This window comes from Spermophilus citellus (assembly GCF_964194105.1).
Source record: "Spermophilus citellus genome assembly, chromosome: 10".
NCBI classification, from domain to species: domain Eukaryota; kingdom Metazoa; phylum Chordata; class Mammalia; order Rodentia; family Sciuridae; genus Spermophilus; species Spermophilus citellus.
In genome coordinates this window covers 25,999,890-26,022,685 of record NC_138197.1, presented here as the reverse complement: position 1 = coordinate 26,022,685, position 22,796 = coordinate 25,999,890, and the positions used below count along the sequence as shown (strand labels likewise).

The 22,796-nt window shown below is 36.1% G+C and overlaps 1 protein-coding gene across 1 annotated transcript in view; it reads right to left on the bottom strand.

Annotated features, from left to right (window-relative positions):
- The window catches only part of ERC1 (ELKS/RAB6-interacting/CAST family member 1), a gene marked incomplete at its 3' end in the record, with an annotated part of 440,133 nt that overhangs the window by 312,957 nt on the left and 104,380 nt on the right, over positions 1–22,796 (bottom strand). The window contains exons 4-7 of the mRNA XM_081310767.1: positions 14,224–14,298; positions 8,155–8,310; positions 6,555–6,647; positions 3,252–3,419 (exon numbers count right to left, since the gene is read on the bottom strand). Coding sequence (XP_081166893.1) covers positions 3,252–3,419; positions 6,555–6,647; positions 8,155–8,310; positions 14,224–14,298 — 492 coding nt within the window. The remainder of the gene's footprint in view (positions 1–3,251; positions 3,420–6,554; positions 6,648–8,154; positions 8,311–14,223; positions 14,299–22,796) is intronic.

The window sequence follows — 22,796 nt, the reverse complement described above, 5'->3', positions numbered from 1 at the left end:
TATTATCAGTATTAAAAGTCCCAGGATTATTAGTCAGAGTAGCCCCAACAGTAGTATTAAATACAATGAACTAACAACTACTTCTTCTAATCTTCAATTATAAAAGCAAAATAATACTTACCCTGTCTAACCCACACCATTACTATGAGGAGCAAATAAAATAGAGATAAAATCGAACTGCTATAAAGTGTTTTAAAATATTTTAACCCACTGAATTTAAGCTTCCTTCCATATTCAGAAAAGAGCTACATAATTCAACACCTTAGCAAGTTGGTAATGTCATTATACTTATTTTTACAGCTGAGGATACATAGTCCTAAAGAGGTGAAGAAACTCATCTATGGTCACAGAGGAATGAACACAGAGGGAGGATGGGCTTTAAGCCCAGGTCTGATTCCAAAGCCCATGCTTTTAACCTCTATTTTACTAAATCCAGAGTATTTCTGTGAAGGTTAACAGATTAAGAGAGATGTTTATAAAATAGGAGCAATTTTGCATTCATTATACACCTAAGGGCCTCAACCCAACTGCCCACAGTAGGGAAGAGAGTGGGCCAAACAGGTCCTTTCCCATACCACTTTTTTCCTTAAATTTTTTTTTAATTTAAAAAAAGTCCTATGACTCATGTTTTTTTCATATATAAAATATATATGTATTTTTTAAGTGATTTAGACTGAACCTAGGATAGCTACCGAGAAGAGGACAAAAATCAACTAAGAGCAAAATACAGAGGGCTGGGGCTGTATCTCAGTGGCAGAGTGCTTACCTGCCACTGTGTGAGGCACTGGGTTCGATCCTTAGCACCACATAAAAATAAACAAATAAAATAAAGGCATTCTGTCCATCTACAACTACAAAAAATTTTTTTAAATATAGAAATACAAAGTAACTTTCAAAATACTGGGATGAACTGCCTTTTATTGGGCTCTAACCTGGGAAATTGCATTGGGAAAAGTGACTCTTATCAAATGTCACTTTTATGTAAATGCTAATAAATAATCATAATACAATCTTAAAATCAACCCAAAATCAAAGAGAAGTTAGCTTTCATACTCTTAAATAGGGATGAAATGGTTATATTTGAGCAGTTGTCCTAATAACTTAACTGGGGGAATCCACTGAGGCTCAGCTTCTCCCACAATAGCTAAAAACAAATATTAAAACCATTCGAGAATGACAACAAATACAGTCTTTATTCTCTATGGTACAAGAAACCAATCATAAGCCCATCTGTGTGAGACCTAGCTAATAAGAACATTATTTGAGTTGGGTAGAAAGAGAAGGATGGATTGCCAAGGGGGAAAAGTCATTTATTAGGTTGTGACAAGCTTTTAAATGTTTGCATTATCATTAGCCAACTGCTTCGTTCTCTAGTTTGCACACCTGCTGCCTCCAGCCAAAGCCATCGCAGTAGCAAACCTAAAAGCAGGGACCACCTCTAAGATACTGGCACCCTCTTCTGAGTCTTTTGTAGTACTGCATGTACAAGTTTCTTTTTCTTAATAAAACTATAAACTAATAACTTTGTGGGTAATATTTTCCAGGTGATTTTAAATTTCTAATTCTGTGAATAAAGCTAAATTTAGCCCAATAAATACATGAAAAGCATATCTTCAAAACAAATTTATGCCAATAAAAGAAAACCAACTATGTTCTCCTAACAATCCTAACAGTTTATATATATGAGCTGATTTTATTATAAGAATTATAATGGGGGCTGGGGATGTGGCTCAAGCGGTAGCGCGCTCACCTGGCACGCGTGCGGCCCGGGTTCGATCCTCAGCACCACATACCAACAAAGATGTTGTGTCCACCGAGAACTAAAAAATAAATATTAAAACCTCTCTCTCTCTCTCTCTCTCCTCTTTCCTCTCTCACTCTCTCTTAAAAAAAAAAAGAATTATAATGATGATGATAATAACTATATATAAAGACCATACGATGTGTCTGGTACTAGACATGAATAACTAGCTTAATTTTAAGATCAAATTTAGGAGCTGATACTACTACTCAGTTCACGTTATAAATGTGGCAAGAGAGGCACCATGAAGTTAAGTACACACCTAAGATCATGCACCTAGTAAGCAAGTGGTAAAGATAAAAGTCCAAACTCAAAAAAGATGACTCTATAGCCTTAACCTTTATTGCACCTTGTGATTTTATACCCAAATCTCTCTCTGAGGTAGAATGGAATTGATAACATGATAAAATGAAATATGATTTTAAAAGAAAAAATGTGAATTATAAGGAAATGTCAACTACATCAACAAATCTCTCATTTTCCACAAAGCGTGAAACTATACAGACAAAAAAAAAAAAAAAATACAACACGAAATAGTTTCAGTCCCTTCCCCAAGTCTTTTTTCATTCCTCCATACTTGAAGATTCTGTTTGTCCAAAACTATGATGCTTTTATTCTTTTTCCTCCACATTCCTTTGTCCATCAAACTATGCCCTTATTTATCTATTGTCTGGTTGTTTTTTTAAAAAAATTAATCTACATTATATGCTTTATCTTTCTTTTATACAGAACTACTCCCTATTCCTACCTAAATTATATATATTTCACTGAGATCTTTTAAAAATATTTTTATTAAGACAGTATCCAAATAAGAACACCAATTCCTTGTCTTTGATCCTTGAAAATACAACAGAAGAGAATTTCCCTGGGATTACTTTCTCCTCCCTGAAATGAGGGCCAATAGATGAGATAATCTAAGATTTCTGAAAACACTAACTTTATTTTCAAGCAGGATATACATGAAAAGACACTGTCTAATGATCTATAGTTCAAAACTACATCTATTTAGAACATTTACAGATTCTATAACTTGCCTACATAAAACTATTCATAATATTAAAAATTAAGGATGTTTTGCATATAATCCAAACACAGGATAACTAACTTCATTGACACTCATGACAATTTACAATGGATGAGAATTAAGGCTTCTAATGCAATTATTTCTTTCTTATAAGTATCCTTTCATTTGAATATTTAGAATATACTCTAAAGTACAAACTTGTTAAAAGTCTAAAATATTAAAATTGTAAATAAATAGCACAGTTTTAATTTGTTAGAGCTAAGAACAAGTGGAACAAGGTGGTTAGATTTTAGTACAATAAATGATCATACTGCTGAAGAATAAATTGTAACATTATTCATATTTTCCAAATCTAAACATTAAAAAATAGCACTTTTGAAAAGATGTCAAGGTATCAATTCCACATGCATCCCAGAATCCCTTTACCTCGGTCTGCAGGATGGCAGCTCTTTGTTCCTTAGCAGTCAAGGACTCCTTCAGCACCTCAATGTGTTGTTTACTGTCTGAGAACTGGTTTGTGAGCGTTTCTAGCTTTGTCTGTAGGGCGAGTAGTTCTGTGTCTTTTCTGGACAGCTCCTGTTTCACCTGGCCAATCTGGGGAAAAAAAAAAAAAACACTCTAAGAAAAAAAAAAAAAAAAGGACCTCTCATCTTGACCTCTGACAAATCTAAATCACAAGATAAAAAACTAAGACAGAAGCCTGGGGTGTAGCTCAATGGTAGAGCACCTCCTTAGCAGGCACAAAGCCCTGATTCATTTCTCAGCACAGTAGGTAGGTAGGTAGGTAGGTAGGTAGGTAGGTAGGTAAGGTAAATAAATAAATAAATAAGACACAACATATTCATCTCCTTTCCATCATCTTATGTTGGATCCCACCACCACCTCCACATCCCCTAAAAATGAAGCTTATTCAACAAAGAGGGAAATTTCCACTTTTCATTTGTTGTCTTCTAAATATTCTTTAAAACCCTTTAGAGTAAAGATATGGAAAAAAATTTCCAACTCAATTAGATAACTATAAGATAGCCGTATGCACCTAAACTCCACTGTTCTAAAAAAGTAGTTTCCATTTTATTAAGTCAGATCTCTCTAGAATGTAAAGGATCAAACGTTAGATTAATGTACATATATAACAGAAGGAAAAAAGAAACCTCCTGATACTACTATTTAAATTCAAAAGGTAGTGCTGCATCTCTATTTTTTGTTAAGTTTTATTCTCATTCTCAAACAAGTTTCATAAAAGCCTTATCTTAAAAACTGTTTCTTTCAGTGCTACAAGTTATTACAGACATGTGTTTTTTAAAATTGTATAATTTTTGTTATGTGTATAAAACTTGACAAAAAAGATTCTATCTATAAAGTTCTATCACCTACAATATGTCATATCATCAAAACGGATAAAAGTTAATGCATTAAATCTCTCTGTAAAAACCTACATGTGTAATTTAAAGTTTGTTACTCTGAAAGGGTAATCCATAAATCAACTGATGCCATTCATTATCTCATAAAAATCTCTCTTAACTAGAAAATACTTTCTTTCAAACATTTCCTCTATATCTCTATTGTTTCTAAGAATTTTTTAAAGTCTTTTATTCTAAATATAAACCAAATAAACAGAAATTAGATCTGCTTTTATATTAAGTCTACCACCCAGCAAGGTACTAAAAGACATTGTTGAAAGTATAAATTAAACAAAAAGTCAGTAATTTCATTATCACTGATTAAATGAAAAGTCCTTTTCTTTTTCTTTCTTTTTTCTTTTTAGTAGTACGGGGGACTAAAATCAAGGGTGCACTGCCACTTAACTACATTCCCAGGCTCTTTTTATTTTGAGATGGGGTCTCATTAAGTTGTTACGGTTGGCCTCAAACTTGTGATCCTCCTGCCTTAGCCTCCCAAGTAGCAGGTATTACAGGCATGAGCCATTGCATCCCACAAGTCCTTTTATTTATTTTTTTTAATAATACTAGAGTATTTTATTGTAATAATCTCAGGTAAAAGGGGTAAAGCTTTTAAAAACAATTTCCCAAAAGGAAATAAATTTTACCAGAAAATTTTAAGAAACACTACAAATAAATTTCTAATTTAGACTTCCATTTTAACAAAAAAAAAGCATTTTTCTCATATGAAATCTGTTTACTAATAAAGTTATGCATTCATACAATATTTCTGTATGCTTATTATAGGCCAAGTACTTGTAGATACTGATGATATATCTATCACTTTATCAACAAATAATTCACATTACTATTATCCCATCCCTAACACACAGATTGCACTAAAAATGCATCTGTTTTATAAATGAATATTCAGAAGAAATGCTTAAAGTGTTACCACTTCCTTAGTAAAGAACTATGGCCTAAAGGTTATTCAAATTTCCAGCTACTTCCAATCATAGGATCAAAAATAAATATAAAATCTCAGTTTCCTACTAATCATCTACATTATTGAATAAGCTTCACATATAGTTATACTGACAGGAAAGACTGAAAAAGGAAAGAAAATATTTTAAACGAAATTTAGAAGCACAAATTTTCCTTAAAGACTCAGAAGAGGAGAGAATATTATAAACAAAAAGCAAATAATAAAAAGTCACAAGCACAAGACTTTGCAGTCAGCCACATGTTAGGCTGAGAGAGCTATGTCTTTGAGCAATTACTCTGCCTCTTTAAGTTTTGGTTTCCTAACTTGTAACAGGAAGAAATTATACCAATGTCACTTTATTGTTTAGGGATTCAATAAAATAATGTATGAAATCCATTTAGCCTAACATTACACAGAAATGAATAATAGTAGCTAAAAAAATAAAGGAAATAATAGATTATCTTCTCCTCTAGACATGGTCAAGCCATTAGCCAAATTAGACTCTTTCAAACAAAACAGTTTGCTTTTTATCAATACTATAAAGTGGTTCATAAACAGCAAACATACCAAATTAGCACAAGATTTTTTCTATTCTGCATTACAGTCTTAGCTAACACCCTGACTCTTAAAAACTGTCATTTCCTAGGCATCATTCTGTTTTCTTGGTTTCCTCATCTATAAATTGGGGTTGATAAATTCAGAAGGTTATAAAGAGCTTACAATAAATTAGTATTAGCTATTTTATTATTATTTATTATTATGTTTTGAAATGAAATATTAAGTTCATTAAACAGAAGGATGAACTAGATTTAGATACTTGATATGTCACACACTAATTCAAATTTACTGATAACTCTAAATAAGCTAATTATTTTCTATCCATCTGCCCTAAAGAAAATAACATTTGCTGCAGAATCACTTAATGAGAATTTAAAGGCAATGTCTACATAAGAGGTATTCTACGTGAGAATTTCAAATTCAAATGAACTCTAGGTGATGGGCCTAAAACATCTGTAATTCCTGCATGTAAGAAGAAAAAAGACCACCATTTATATAAATCAACAACTATCTAGTAATAATGGCTTGGGGGGAAAAAACAAGCTTTGAAATACCTTCCATAGAAGAATAAAAGCAACAATAAAGAATCATGTTATAGGGCTTCCAGAAAACACAGGGCTCAGTGCATATAAAGTGGCATCTGGGTCAAACTAGTGAACAGGAGTCAGTTAAAGAACAAAGCAGGCTGGTTAGTGCTAGTGGTGGGTAAAGTTGCCAACCACAGAGAATGAAAGTGTAAGCCACCCAGAAGCCAGAACTGGCAGGGTCCCACTGTGGGATCACTGCACACAAAGAGGTAAATCTTACGGCAAAGACCTCAGCCTGAAGACCAGCTGCTCTCTTTTTCAGCTCCTCCCCTTGAGCCTCTTTCGAACTTAGTTCCTCCTTCAGTTGCTCTACCTGTCACGACATTGTTATTCTTTTTCACTCATGTGTCAAGTTAGGTCATCTTATTAACTACTTTTGAGCCAGAACGGCCACTGGAAATAACAATGACTCATGTACACAATTAAATCTGTTCCCCTAATTCCCTCTTCAAAGGGACATAGAAGGTTTCTCAGTTTTCACAGGATTGTGTGTGGTTTTTTCAGTTTTGTTTTGTTTTTTTAATAAACTGTCATGTGCTATCAACAAATGGAAAGCATAAACATACAGACTTTATTGCAGTGTATTTTGTTGTCAAGGGGTGAAAAACCCAAACTAATAGAAGGCTGGATATGTGAATTTTTAAGTTCTAAAATTAACATAAAATTGCCAGATGTCATTGATAACAGATTCTTTTTTTTTGGCGGGGGGGGGGGGGGGGGGTACCAAGGATTGAACTCAGGGACACTCAACCACTGAGCCACATCCCCAGCCCTATTTTGTATCTTATTTAGAGACAAGGTCTCACTAAGCTGTTTAATGCCTCACCATTGCTAAGGCTCGCTTTGAACTTGTGATCCTTCCTGCCTCAGCCTCCCAAGCCACTGGGATTACAGGCATGCGCCATCACATCCAGCTGATAATAGATTCTTAATAGTAAGGAAATATTTTAAAGACATATAAGGCAGGTGTGGGTACTACAACAAAAAAACAGAAATGCAGGAGGGAGTTACCATGTTGTTATCTCTTACACTACTGTGAATGTTTCAGTTTTCAATTCTTGGATATCCATTTGGGTAATACAGTCGAGAAATACTGTCAAATTAAAATTTTACTACCATTACAATTGTGATTTTTAATTAAACCACAACAAAACTGATACCTATAATAAATTAAATCCTTCAATTTGTCTAAACAGTTTATCAACTCAAACTAAATGACTTTGGATATAAGGAAGAAATAATGTGACTGATTTTAAAACACATGCTGTCAAGTAAGTCTCCATGGTATCTATCTTATTACACTATGCCTGAAATGGACATGGGAAGCAAAAAACCTGGAAGCAAATGGACCTTCTCCAAGGGATACAGCACAGAGCTTTCCTGTTTTTAAAGGGGAAACACAGTTTCATTTAACCCATTTCAGGAAGGAGAAAAAAAAAAAAGCTGGATTCAGCCTCTTAGGATTTTGACTTAAAATATTTCACAAGAGATAGAGAACTGGATGTCTCATATAATGAAGAAAAACACATCTGGATATAATACTACTAAATCACCTCAAAAGTACTTATAGATAGGATAAGTTAAATTACAAAAATATAGACTTTGTCTCATACAAGTACTTTTCTTTTAAATAAAAGCTTATAATAACTGTATGATATCAGGAATTTTGACCTTAATTCTGGGAAAATTCCATTTAAAAGAATGCTTCCGAATGTCTGATAAAACAATAAAGTAGATCTTTATCATTACTAAAGAAGTAAAAATATGCATCAATCTTTCACATCATTCCTATGAACTATAGTAGTATTATGCACCATTACCTTGTTTTTCATAAATTTAGAATGGCTGCGATACACCTCCATTTGCTTCATTTCTTCCTCCCGTTCTTCAGTACTCAAAGCCCCATTTGATTTCAGCATCTGAATTTCCTCTTCCAGGTCCCGGAGCCCACGCTCCATAGAGGAAATTTTTGAATCCTGAGGACAACAGAAGAGTCAAACATTAGAGTATTCACAAAAACTCAGAGAAACTAAATAAACAGGTCTTTTTAAATGTTAAAATTAATAAAGATAAATAAATATACAAAAAATGCTGCCAGATTTGGTGACTTGCTTCTAAAATACCTCCTTTATAGTCATCTGGGTGAGGGGAGGAGGACTCTCATATCCACAAAAAGATTTTCTGTATCTCTTCCTCTAGTTCTAGACCCTTTTGATCAAAATTAAGATCACTAAAGAAGTAGAAGCAACGGAGAAATGGTTAAAGCTTCTTTGCACTTTATGAGTTAACAAATTTCTGGTGTGTGGGGGCAGTAAAGGCTTTTCTAGTTCCAGTAGTTTATCATTTTACTTAGCAACCCCTATAAGGCATAGTTCCCCCCAAAGAGGGAGAAGGAGTAAGAAGGTTTCAAAGATTTATAATAATGCATGTAACTGTATATGTGTAGTAAAAATTTTATAACATTCTGTTTCAGAAAAATAAAGGTATGATTATATTAACAGGTGCTTTTTATAATATTAGCAATCTTATTCTCTACTCCATACATTTGAAATACTTAATAATTTTTTAAAAACTGGGCACATTAGCACATCTCTATAATGCCAGTTACTCAAGAAGGCCGGGACAAAAGGATCACTTCAGCCTTAGAGTTCAGGGCCAGCTGGGCCACATAGCAAGAATCTCGTCTCAAAAATAAATAATACAAAATACATGTATGAAGATGTGAGAAGGAAAACAAAAAGAATAGTGTTACCCTAGATTAGGGAGAGAGAAGTGATGGGAGGGGAGGGGAGGGGTTGGGGACATAGGAAGGATAGTAGAATGAAACAGACATTATTATTACTATGTGTATATATGTGAATGCATGACCAATGTGATTCTGCAACCTGTATACTCAGAAAAATGAGATATTATATCCCATCTGATTCAAATGTATGATATGTCAAGGTCATTGTACTGTCATGTGTAACTAATTAAAACAAATTTTAAAACAAAATTATTTCTATGAAAAAAAAATAAATAAGTAAATAAAAATCCCTGTTCTTGTAAATAATCATCCTTACCACAAATATCACCTTCTAGTATTAGATCCCTCTATATTCAATTTCTTGATTTTGTTTTTCACAGTATCTAATTTATCCCCAGATTACTGATGCATCAATTACATGAAAATTCCTGCATGGAATGAATAGTTTCACATTTACTGTTGCACACACTTATTTGCCTAAGAAATAGAGGCCATAAAGAGTCTAAATTAAGTACAGTTTATTTTACTTAAGGCTTTAGAAAAAAAACTTTGAAATTAATTTCCTTTCCCATTTACCTCAAGGATTTCTTAGTTGGTTTTCCTTGCCATCTTAATTCCTAGAGCATGAAGATCAAATAGTTTCAGGATCTATCATAAGACAACTACAGCTAGTTATTTTCAGGTTTAGGAACAAGAGGAAGGGAAAGGTACCCTTGTATCACTTATTGTAATACCTTTAAAAATATATATCCGAAAAAATAATCTAGTCAAAATTTGTATTTTGTTCAAAATTAAATGTATTGAAAACAACACTCTTAAACAACAATTCAACTTCAACCAGGATTATGGTTTATTCATTTAAAAACAGTCAGCCTCATGCCATCTCCCAAGCCATAAGAGTACTACTTTAATTGCACTATCTGAAATTCCCTTTTGGAAGCTTACTATAAATTTTTCTATAAGTATCAGGATACAATTCCCTAAAAATGACTAAAATACTATCCATATGCATGTGACTAAAAGAAAGTGAAATGTAGGTTTCCACTGGGGGTTAAAAAAGAGAACCAACTTTAGAGAGAGAGAGAGAGAGAGAGAGAGAGAGGGAGGGAGGGAGGAGGGGGGGAGGGAGGAAGGGAGGGGCAAGCAGGCACTTTTCTAGCAAAATTAGGGCTCCACAAAAGACAACAGAGCCCTAGGTTAAGAAACTCAGCTTTGCACATCACATGGCAGATCCTACCTGTACAAAGCCTCTACATGGCCCTGACCAAAACACCTTATCCATCCTCTCCCCTAACCTCCCAAAACAATGACAGAAAGGCAGCTCTTGACCAAATCAACACCCTGGCTACCAAAGCATGCATCATAAAAGCTACTTCCCAGAAAGAAACTGCAGCTCTGAAAATTATGAGGCAGACACTGGCTATCCAGAAAAAGAATCTGCCAAGCTGTTGTCTGAAATCAGATGAGAAAAGTAATGCCTAATACTCAAATGGTACCAAGTCTGGATTTATTTGAGGGTAGTTACTCCAAACAGATTTCTCACTCCTAGAATGTGTAATAACTAAATAAATATTTTTGCCTTCCCATGTTCTATTTCCCTGGCCCTGGCTCCCCCATCATTGATCAAGCAACACTACTGGGCCTGATGAAATACTCTACTTCTTGCAAAACCTCAACTTTCAAAGGTTGTCTCCCTGTTCCAAGTAAAATCTGGCTTTCCCAAAGGATATAATTTCCCTAAACTCTCTCCAATAATCTCTCTGCTCCACAAAGGGCCTGGGTAAAGGGTTAGCATTCTCTTGGCTCCGTCATGCTGTTTCCTTCATATGCAGGTCCCTTTTCACTCCATCCTCCTCACACTGCCATCTAGGGACTTCTCAAACACTCCCGTGGATTTATGAAGTCTTTGGCACAAGTTCACAGCCTTTCCTTTAATTGCCACTGTTGTCAAACATCACCCTAGGATTTCAATGTAAGAAATCCTTGAGAGCCACAACTCCAATAACCTCATCTTCCAGTCCATTTTAGCTATTAGTTTACAGGACCATACACTGGATCCAATCCCATCATCACCCAGCCCTCTCTTCCCAGGCCTGACACACCCTTGCCCTGGTTATTTATGTTCTTCAACCTCACTTCCCTAACATTCACATTTTCTCCAAACTGTGAGTTCATGTGAATCTTCTTTCTTCCATATATAGGTTATAGTCCAGGACTTCTTATCACCCTCAATTCATTTGCATCCCAATCATTCTGCTCTATCTACCCAGTGAAACTCAGACCCTAGGGCAATACAGTAATTCTTCCTTGACCCTCTACTAGTGAAGGAAAACGAAAGAAAAAGAAAAAGGTAGAGAAATAAAATGAGGCAGAAAATAGGAAGGGGGCAGAGAAATAAAGGAGGAAAGGAAGAAAGCGGGTAGACGAAGGGATAATAAAGGAAAGAGAAGAAGAGAAAACCATACTCCCTTGACGATTACTGAGTTGTTTCACTGTGGATCACTCTTTCTCCTATTTCCCCAAAGACTATCCCAGGTCTTCATAATTCTCCCAAGCTCATGCCGCATTCTCAGGAACTCAGCTATTTTGGTTATGAGTTCAGCATAACATACACTTGACCCCTTTGGTCCACCAGAATCTCTTGTATCTCAACACAAGGTTAACACACTTAAAACAGACTCACTGCTAACTAATACAATTACATTTCCCTGTTTTGTCAAAATATGAGTAAAAGAACAATTATGTAAATAGGTACATTCATGTTTTGTTCTTAGGTATCAACAGGGATCAGGAAACAACATGCAAAATAAATGTGTGGTGAATGTGAATAAGGTAAAACCATGCAATTAAACCATTCTAAAGGCTCTTACAGGATTGTATTCAAGACTGCTAATTATAATAACTACCCCAGAAATCACTCATTTGAAGTGGTAAACCATTTCACCATTAAGAATAAAGATATAGGGGCTGGGGATGTGGCTCAAGCGGTAGCGCGCTCGCCTGGCGTGCGTGCGGCCCGGGTTCGATCCTCAGCACCACATACCAACAAAGATGTTGTGTCCGCCGAGAACTAGAAAATAAATATTAAAAATTCTCTCTCTCTCTCTCTCTCTCTCTCTCCTCTCTCACTCTCTCTTAAAAAAAAAAAAGAATAAAGATATAGGCAGCTGGGGTGTGGCTCAGCGGTAGAGCGCTTGCCTCCCATGTGTGAGGCACTGGTTTCGATTCTCAGTACCACATACAAAATACATGTATGAAGATGTGTGGTGTCAACATACCTTGTATACAAACAGAGATATGATAAATTGTAGTATGAAGGTGTATTAAGAATTGTTAATGCAAAAAAAAATAATAATAAGAGCTCATGTATAATAGCATAATTTGGCATGAGCATACTTTATATTCAGAGTTACGAAAAATTGTGGTGTAAATGGATTATTATGAATGTAATGCACTCCACTATTGTCATGTATATAAGAAATACATTTAAAAAAATAAAGATATTGTGTCCATGTATAACTAAAAAATATTTTTTTAAAAATATTTAGTTTATATTATATATATTATAAACAAAGTTTTAAGAGGAAATTGTCCAAATTATGAGAACAATTCTTATAACTGTATTTGAGAAGTATCTATTTACATAAAATTATTCATATACCAGTATCTAAGTATTCTTATTGAATCAAAGTCCACAAGCAAAACACAATCTGGAGCTTTTTGAGGGATACAAACAACTTAAAGGGGAGGGAGATAAATCCCTATATTAAAACCTTCATAAAACAGAACACAGTTAATATCAGCAGAAGCAGATAATACAGATTATATGTTTACTATGTGCAAGGTCCTATTCAAAGTGTTTTACATGTTTTAACTAATTTAAATCTTAAAACAATCCACTGGATTAGACTCTTATCACCATTTATCAATAAAGAAATTAAAGTCAGACGGGGTGGTGCACACTTGTAATACCAACTACTCTGGAAATTGAGACAGGAGAATTACAAGTTCAAGCCCAGCCTGGGCAACTCAAAATAAAAAATAAAATGTACTGGGGTTGTAGCTCAGGAGTAAAAGCACTTACCCAGCATGTGTAAGGCCCTAGTTTCACTCCACACATATGAGTGAGTGAGAGAGAGAGAGCGAGAGAGAGAGAAACTGAGGCATAGAGGCTAAGTGCTCCATAGCACACAACTATTACACTTAGATTTGAATTCAGGGAGTTTAACTCAGAAAGCAAGCTCCCAGTCACCATTCTATATGGCCTAAAGTCTGTGAATTATTCATTTGTTTAAAGCAGAGTTTTTAACACTTTAGAACACTGGGGGTCTCCTAAACCCATTCACAGAGTCTGCAGGATCAAAACTATTTCCATAATAATACTGTGGTAATGTTTGACTTTTCCACCACGTTAACAATTGCACTAAAGGTATAAAAGCAACAGTGAGCAAAACTGTTAGTGCCTTAGCACAAATCAAGGCAATGGCACAAAAGCACTCTGTGAATCATTATATTCTTCAGTGTCAAACATTCACAGAAAAAAAAAAAAATTAAAAAGAAACAACATTTTATAAGAATGTTCTTGGTTAAGCAGTAAAAAAAAGTGCTTTTAATAAATCTCAACCCTCAAGTATGCATCTTTTTCATATTTCATGTGACAAAACAGGGGCAGGCATGAAGCATTTCTGCTGTATAATGAAATACGACAGTTGTCCCTAGCAACAGGACTTGTGGTTGTCCTGAGTTGTGAGCTGAACTGGGTACTTTTTTCATGGAACACAATTTTTACTTCAAGGAATGACTGACAATTTGTGGTTACTGAAACTCACTATTTGGCAGGCATTTTCTTTAAAAAGAAGATGTGAGCCTGTCACATTAAGGGAGGTACTGGGTCTTGAGCCAATCAAAAATTTAGAGAACAGTTGATGTGAAGGCAAAAGACAAAATTTTTTGGTCTGATTTGAATTATGGTCTACAACTGAAAGAAAATTGGAATTATTCTAAGACATTATTTTATTAAGTCTTAAAATGTCCTATCAATCTCACAGGTGAGTGAAATATTATTAGCAACTATTTTCTAAGACTCACACTTGAAACCATGACTGATAAGATTCTTTATGAGATTTATTAGGCTCTTACTTACCTTCATCTCAATAACAGTTTGCAGAGCCTTGGTCTTGGCAGAATCAGGAGCATTTTCAAACCTCCGGTGTATCTCCTATATAAGAGAAGCAAAGGAGAGTCAGTGCCCTCCTCCCCACTATGGTCTTTTTAAAAGGGAAGCGAGGGGCAGGTGTATGTAAAAGATAATTACTCCAACCTTGTCAGTATCTGCCTTATTTCTGAAAGACCAATCCTTGATCAGGGAATCCAGACTACATTCAGTCTAATCCAATCATAAAGCCACAGAAGAATATCTGACCCTGAACATTTGGTTATTTAAAATTGGTCACACCCCACATTAAGATAAATAAATAAAATAAAGATGTTGTGTCCAACTTCAACTAAAAAGTATTTTTTAAAAGTGGGGGGGAGCTGGAGTTGTGGCTCAGTGGTAGAGTGCTCACCTCGCACATGTGGGGCCCTGGGTTCGATCCTCAGTGCCACATAAATAAATAAAATAAAGGTATTGTGTCCAACTACAACTATAAAAAATATTTATAAAAAATAAAAATAAAAATAAAATTGGTCACACCAATGCCAGTTCCTACAATAGCTGAAACTATAGCAGATTACCAGGGTGGTATGTCTATCTTTCCACTTGACTCTAAGACCTATAATCAGAACTCCAAATGATCCAAAAATTAGAAAAGTGCCCTTTCTTACAGGAGAAAATGAAAGCTATTTCAAACAGTCTGCACTGCACAAAGTATTGAAAATATCTGGGTTGACAACATCCTTTCCTTAGTATTCAGCCTCAGAGTTAACAACTACCTGGGTACCTAATGATGAAAATCTCTTGGGTGGGGCTATAGGTAGAAAGAAAAAGATAAGACTGTTGAACAAGTTTCCTAAATAGTTCAGGTTTAGAAAATGTCAGAAAAACACAGATCTTTTTTTAACCTCAGCATTTATCTCCCCCAACCCACAAGGCTTTGCTGCTGAGCTGTATCCCAGCCCTGACCCAAAACCTATAGAGTTCAGGACTGGAAGGAAGATGTAAATGTCTTCAAGGGTCACTCTGAAGTTACCAGACCACCTCAGGCATTTCCCTTGTCAGATTCTGTGAATGTCTCTGAGTTAAAGGGTCAACATTTCCTAAGTACCCAGGGCAACCTCTAGTGACCCCAGGGAATACAGAGATGAATAGTCTCATCTGAATTAAGCATAATAAAAAGGATGGATAATACTTTAGTTATACATTTCACCTAATTTATTCATTCTTGCTTGAGTAGAAAGAATGGTTTGAGAAATCAAAGTATAACTTCTGGGGCTGAGACTGTGGCTCAGTGGTAGAAAAAAAAAATGAAACACTTTAGAACACTGGGGGTCTCCTAAACCCTCGCCTAGCATGTCCGAGGCCCTGGGTTTGATCCTCAGCGCACATAAAAATAAATAAATAAGAATATTCTGTCCAACTAAAAAATAAATATATATAAATACATAAAATTATTTATATATATATATATGTGTGTGTGTATATTTTATATATATATGTATATCTGCAACTTTACTGTTACCTTTTCTTAAAAAAAAAAAAAACACTCTTAATGAATTCACAGAAGTCCTAAATTATAAACAGTCAACAGATTAAACACCAGTAATTCCTAAACACCTACACGTCTCTTCTGCCTGCTAACACTATACCCCAAATCTTACATGTTTGAGCATTCCCTAACCTGGAAAACTGAAATCCAAAACTTTTGAGTGAAAACAGTAATGCTCAAGTTTCAAGTTCAGAGCATTTATGATTTTAGATTTTCATATTAGAGGTACTCAATTGATGAAGTCTATTATGAATGTGCCAAAATCTGAAAAACTCCAAAATCTAAAAAACTTTTGATCCCAAGCATTTAAGGGATAATCAACCTGTATTAACAGACCCCACCCCTTCCACTATCCCTTTCCCTAATTCCAGTCCTAAATAACTAAGTATCCCACTTGCATGTTTAACAAACATTTTAAACACTTTTTACATGCCCAAGACTAAATTGATGGTGCCTCCAAAGCTGTTCCACCCTTGCAGTTGCTTTGGCCTAAAACCTGAGTCTTATTCATGTCTTCCATTCAAGTCATCAAGAAACCTATCTAGTTAACTCTGTCTTGAAAACATTCCAAAAATCTAAGAATTTCTTGCCATTTTCACTGCTACTATAACAATGATCCACTTTATGCTTTGAGTAGCCCTTGCTGCTCTGCCACTGTAACTTATTTTTAAAAGGACACATTTTCTTTCTCTCCTCTCCCCCAACCCCAACTCCAACCCACCCAATCTCAGCAGAAACAGAATTACCTTTCTTCCCCATCCTCAGCAGAGTTATCTGTCATTGAGCACACACTCACCACAGGATCAAATTAACTTAGACTTTGGGGACAGCACCAGAAGATCTCAGAAATGACTAGCTCCCAGATTAACAAGTGAACTACAACTCTGAAAGAACACATATGTAGCCTTTGAATCACCTATTTAACAGGGAACCCCCTGTTCCCTGATGGGCAGAATCACAACCTCCATGACAAGGAGTCCCCTGTGCTTCTTCTTTGCTAGAAAAGTAATCAAACAACTTTTTCCTTTTTCTCAAAACCATGTCCTCATTATTAGATTGGTATGGGGGACAAATACCAAGTTTCTGACAACACTACCAACCAGCATGTTACTTTAAAAAAACAAAAACAAAAACTTTTAATCAACCTCCTCCTCCTGAGCTTGTCCTCCACTGCAATAATATTCTAAACAGAGAACCCTTTAAACATAAATTCGACCTTGTTACTCCTGTGCTCAAAACCTTGTCTTGGCTCCCCATTACGACTTAAAGTAGAGCCTAAGTCTTCTTGGTAGCTTATAAAATCTCATGCCTTATCAATCTTCCCTAATTACTATGCTTCAGTCACAAAGGACTCCTTGCTGCTCCTCAAATATGCTGGGCATGCTACAGTTCCCTGAGACCTTTGCACAGGCTGCCTGAACTCTTTTTTCACTCAACTGCAAAGGGTAGACTTCATCTTCTCCTAGTCATGGCTCAAATGTTTCTTCTACATTATTAGGTTTATTAACTGTGATGACACTAAAACAAACTAAAATGAAGACCCCCTCTGAAATTAAGGGCAACTTCCTGATAACTTTTTTCCTGCATGCCATATTTTCTCATACTGAGAATAAAGCCTAAAAGACTGCCCCCCACCCTCCACCACCGAGGTCCCAAGTCCAGAGAAGGAACTCATGAAGTTAAGAGACTAGGAACTACTTCTCTGCTCTGGCCTGTCTAGCACAGGCTAACTTAAATCTGCATATCAATTTCCTTCCTTATGTCCTAGTTTGCTGCCTCTTATAAAAAATGTAAGACTGGAAGACACCGCACCACACGACACAGATCACCGAAGAGGTTCCACTTTATTACAAAAGGTTGTGTGTTTATATAGGTCTAAGGAGAGGTAGCAGGGCTGAGGTAGATAACAGGTCGCCCGTTTATTGGCAAGCTCTTCCATATGTCAGTTCCGGAGCCCAAGAAATTAATTCTAATTGGGGCTAAGGCTTCCCACCAGCAGGGTTTGAACACTGCGGGGGGGGGGGGGGGGGGGGGGGTGTCGCACCACTGAAAGAAAAAAAAAGGAGAAAGAAGGTCGTTAGGCGCCATGTTGGGGTTTTTCTCTGGGGTGCTGCCGCCGTTATATGTTTTCCCAACAAAAAGCTTTCCTGATCCTTCAATTTTCTGAAGATGGAAATTTGAAACATAAAATTTCTTCTATCTTCCTTCAAAGCTGGCTTGAATAAAACCTATTTTCCTACCAATCTGACTCCAAATATTTGCCTCCCCTCTACTATGGATTTTTTTCCCTTTTTTGTTCCTGCAGACTTCCAAACACCCAAAATAATCTGTAACACCATGAAAGGACTCAAATATTTGTCATGTCAATAGAGAACATATTCTTTTTTAAATAACTACAATTCATATGTGAAAACTGATAAGAAGAAAACATCCACAGTACTATAAGGGAATAGGAATTCTGACCAAGTCTACAAGTCTTTTAACATTTCCTCAGGAATACTTGAGAGCTGAAGAACAAATGAAGTTAGAGTACAATTGTAAAAGGAGATAGAAAAACTCACAGATATTCTCAACCAACTAAAATGCAGAAAATGATGGGGCTGGGGTTGTAGCTCAGTGGTAGAACACTCGCCTAGCATGTGCAAGGCCCTGGGTTCGATCCTTAGCACTACATAATAAATAAAATAAAAGTATTGTGTCCAACTACAACTAAACAATAAATATTTTTTTTAAATAAAAAATAATAAAATGCAGAAAATGACAAGTGGAAGGTGAAAAGTTGAAACTGCCTGCATGGTACCCATATACCACTGGAAAATCTTCATGAACACCAATGTATACAAATACCCCAGCCTGAAGACTGATGGGTCTACATCAGCTACCATTCCTTCCTCCTCTCCTGTTCACTCTTTTTTCTTTAATTGATTATATAATATTTCATACATATAAGATCCCTTCATGATAATCATCCTAATCTGGCTTCTTTTCCTACTCCTCCATTGAAACAACCCATCATATCTGAACTGCTAAATCTAACAAACACATTTCTGTCCCAGCCTTCCTGGAACTCTCAGAAACATCCAAAGTAATGGCTCATTCCCACCTAGATATTTTATTTCTCTTGACTATCATGGTACTACACTCCCCTGATTTTTGTTGTTATTGTTGTTACCAGGGATCGAACCTAGAAATACTTAACCACTGAGCCACATCAACAGCCCTTTTTATTTTTTTATTTTGGGACCAGGGTCTAAGTAGCTTTGGGCCTCGCTATGTTGCTAAGGCTGTTTTTTGTTTGTTTGTTTGTTTGTTTGTTTTAAGAGAGAGAGGGAATTTTTTAATATTTATTTTTTAGTTTTTGGTGGACACAACATCTGTATTTTATTTTTACATGGTGCTGAAGATCGAACCCAGTGTCCCGCATATGCCAGGCGAGCGCGTTACAGCTTGAGCCACATCCCCAGCCCTAAGGCTGGTTTTGAACTCATGATCCTCCTCCTACCTCAGCCTCCCAAACTGCTGGGATTACAGGTGTGTTCCACAGGCCTGGCCTCCCCTGATTTTCTTTCTTTTTCCAATTGCTCCCTCTCTGTTTTCTTTGTAGGTTCTTCCTTCTAAATTACACCTCCAAGTCCTAGGTACTCAGGACACTAAGGTGGGAGAATCACTTCAGCCTAGGAATTCAAGACCACTCAGGCAGCCTGGGCAACATAGCAAGACCGTGGCTAAAAATAAATAAATAAATATTTGTTTAAAAAATTTTTTAATATCTTTATTTTGTTTTATTTATTTTTATGTGCTGCTGAGGATCAAACACAGTGCTTCACATGTGTGAGGCAAGCGCTCTGCCACTGAGCCACAACTCCAGCCCAAAGTTTAAAATTAGACCTCCAAGTTATGTAGCAGTCCAAACCCTATACTTTTTCAAATAAACTCTGAGCTGTACTAGTTGGCTTTAAATATAATGGAGATGCTACTGGTAAGTATCTAGGCCTACCCTCTGCTCTGATTTCAAGAGTCACATCTCACTGCACATTTCACAGCTCCAGTTAGATGACTAATAAGTAACTCAATTTTTTTTCCTAAATGCTGATTTTCTCGCTCTTCCCTAGCCCTTCATTTGAGGAGATGTGTCTTCACCTTCTCATTAAAACAATATTGCCATCCCAGTGGCTAAAGCAGAACACAGAATCTCCTTTCCCTCCTTCCAATCTTCATTTCCCACAACCCATTCAACAGTAGATCCTAACTGTTTTATCTCCAAAATCTTCAATCTATCCATTTCTAATCTAGTTTAAGCTTAAATTACTACACAGACTCTACTGAGTTTTCTCCCATTTCTTTTATCCATTCTCAAGATAGCACTGGTGTGATCTTGGCAAAATAGGAAAGAACACTAATCTGCCTCAAATCCTTCAATGAACTTCCAACTATACTTCTCACTCTGCAAGATCAGCACAATCTGACTATAATGGGAGTTAACAGACTGGCCCTTCTGTCATAGACTATTAGAAAATTACACAATATGCATGAATCAACTGTTTTCAGACACTGGACAACAAGCAACTTGAGAATATGATAATTTGAGAGAAGAGACATAAGGTGATGGCCTGTGGGGCATGATGTAACATGTGGGGCATGCTGCATCAGAAAGGAGGAAACCTAACTTGATGTAGGGCATGCAACATGTGGAGCATGTTGCATCAGAAAAGAGGAAACCTAAATTGCTACCTGCTTCCCGGTCCTGGGGCCATATGTGGCTAAGATAGCGCCTAAAGATCAGCCAGAAGGTGTTGCTTGGGGTGAGGAAAAATCAGACCACCTCCAGGATAGGCTCAGAACTCTCCCCACCCTGCTGACCTTTATCCTGATTGGCTCCTGTACATTATATTAGCTATGTGTGTTTTCTCAATAAACTGAGATCCTGCTTTGACTGGTCTCACTGACACATCTGATTGACCTCCAGTGAGGGAGGGCTGAGTGCAGGCAGCCAGACGACCCTTTCCTTTCTGGGTTGACCTGGTCGGGGTGTGTTCTCCCCAAACTCTCCTGCAGGTCAGGAAGGAATGGGGGATGGGGCTAAAAACCCTGACAATGGCCCAGATTTGCTGTCTAATACATGACACAAGGAAAGAAAGCTCAGAGACCTTAAGACAAACCAGCAAGTAAGACTTCTAAAAGCAGTGGAAATTTATAGAGCAAAATAACACCAAGAAGAAAGCTCACCAGAAAAGCACTAGTATCTAATCTGGTGGGGTGGGTCCCCTTGAGTCTGGCCAAATACAAAGCTCTGCATTCCCAGAAGACTCCACAAGGTCATATGAAGAACTACAGAAAGAACAACTCTCTAGGAGCCGAGTTGAGCAACTGCCTGAACTGCCACAAAAAAAAATTCAAGTTCCAAAGAGCCAAAGTGGAGTGAACACAGTGACATTCAGCAGAGATTCCAGAAAGGTCAAGCCTTAGGAGTAGAGCTAAGTTATCTCCAGAGGGAAGTCTATTCTAAACCAGCCCTAACAGTTTAAAAGCAAGTCTTGAAAAGAACACAAGTAAATTAACTCTTGCAAGGCAAAACTTCACTAAGGGAGACAAAAGAATCAAAGCATTTAAAAACAATTCATTTAAAATATCTGTACTATAATAACAGAAAATTACACAATATATAAAGATTACTAAACATATAAAGCAGGAAAATATGGCTTAAAATCAAGAGACAAGTCGTTCGACTGAAATAAACACAGAAATCACAAATATGATAAAATTATCATTCTAGCTAATAAGCTAAGAAATGGTTGAACCACATGAGGAAAATGGGGAATTAAAAGGAAATTTGTAAGAAATTTAAAGCACATTTTTGAGAAATGGACCAAACTAAGACACAATATCTAGGGATGGTACTTACGAATGATATTAATTTGTTAATAGAATATAACTACTGTAATGTTAGGGATACATATGTGATGTGTATAATAAAAATCAAAGGTATGGCTGCTATAAAAAGCCAGGATTGTGATTACTTTTAGAAGAAAGGGACAGAGTTCTGACTGGGATAATGTACCTGAGCAGCTTTCAGGTAGCTTTTAAAGTTCTCTTTCTAGACCTGGGTGGTGGTTACAAGGCTGATGACTTTATAATTTATTCAACTATAACATATGTTTTATACTATTTTCTGTATGTTGTCTTTTTAAGTTTTTAATAATCTCTTGAAACCATCTGCTTATCTTCCATCTCAACACCTAACATATCAGTTCAGAAGGTAATAAACTCCCACTTGCATTTAAACAAACTAGCCAGCTTTCAGTTTGTCTACACTGAATCTAATTTCCATTCTGTAAACAAGGTGATAGACTGGATACATAGTAGATACTTTCTCTTGTTTGTTTTTATGTGGTGCTAAGGATGGAACCCAGGGCCACACACATGCTAAGGCAAGCACTCTGTCCCTGAGCTACAGCCCCAGCCAATACTTAATAATAAAATGAGTATGAACTTTTTAAATATATACACAAAAATAAAATAGACCCTCTAATTTTAATCTTCATATATTAATAAAACTCTATAACCTATACTTTGACATTTCTTATTTGGTAGTTCTATACACACTTGAAAATATTAAAACTGCACAACTTTGAAATACCTCATAATTGAAATTTTTACCTAGTTTTATGACCTTTCCTCTTCCCCATTACCTAATTCCAAACAGGTAAATTCAAAATGCTCTACTTTAAGGGGAAACTAAGTTCAACTATAAATTCTGCAAGCATATAAGGAAAATGAAAAGAAAACAGAAACCATTTGAATAAAAATATCTGTCTGCATATAGTAAGGAACTAGTAAACATTTTAAACCATTCACAGGCATAAAGCTTTTCTAGTGTGACATGTGAAAACCCATCACTCATAGCAACCTTCTATTCAGAGGCCTGCACATTAAAGCTCACTACGAACACAACTTATTGTCAGTGAGGTCATAAATAGACTGTCCCACTAAGTACATCAACCCTCTGACT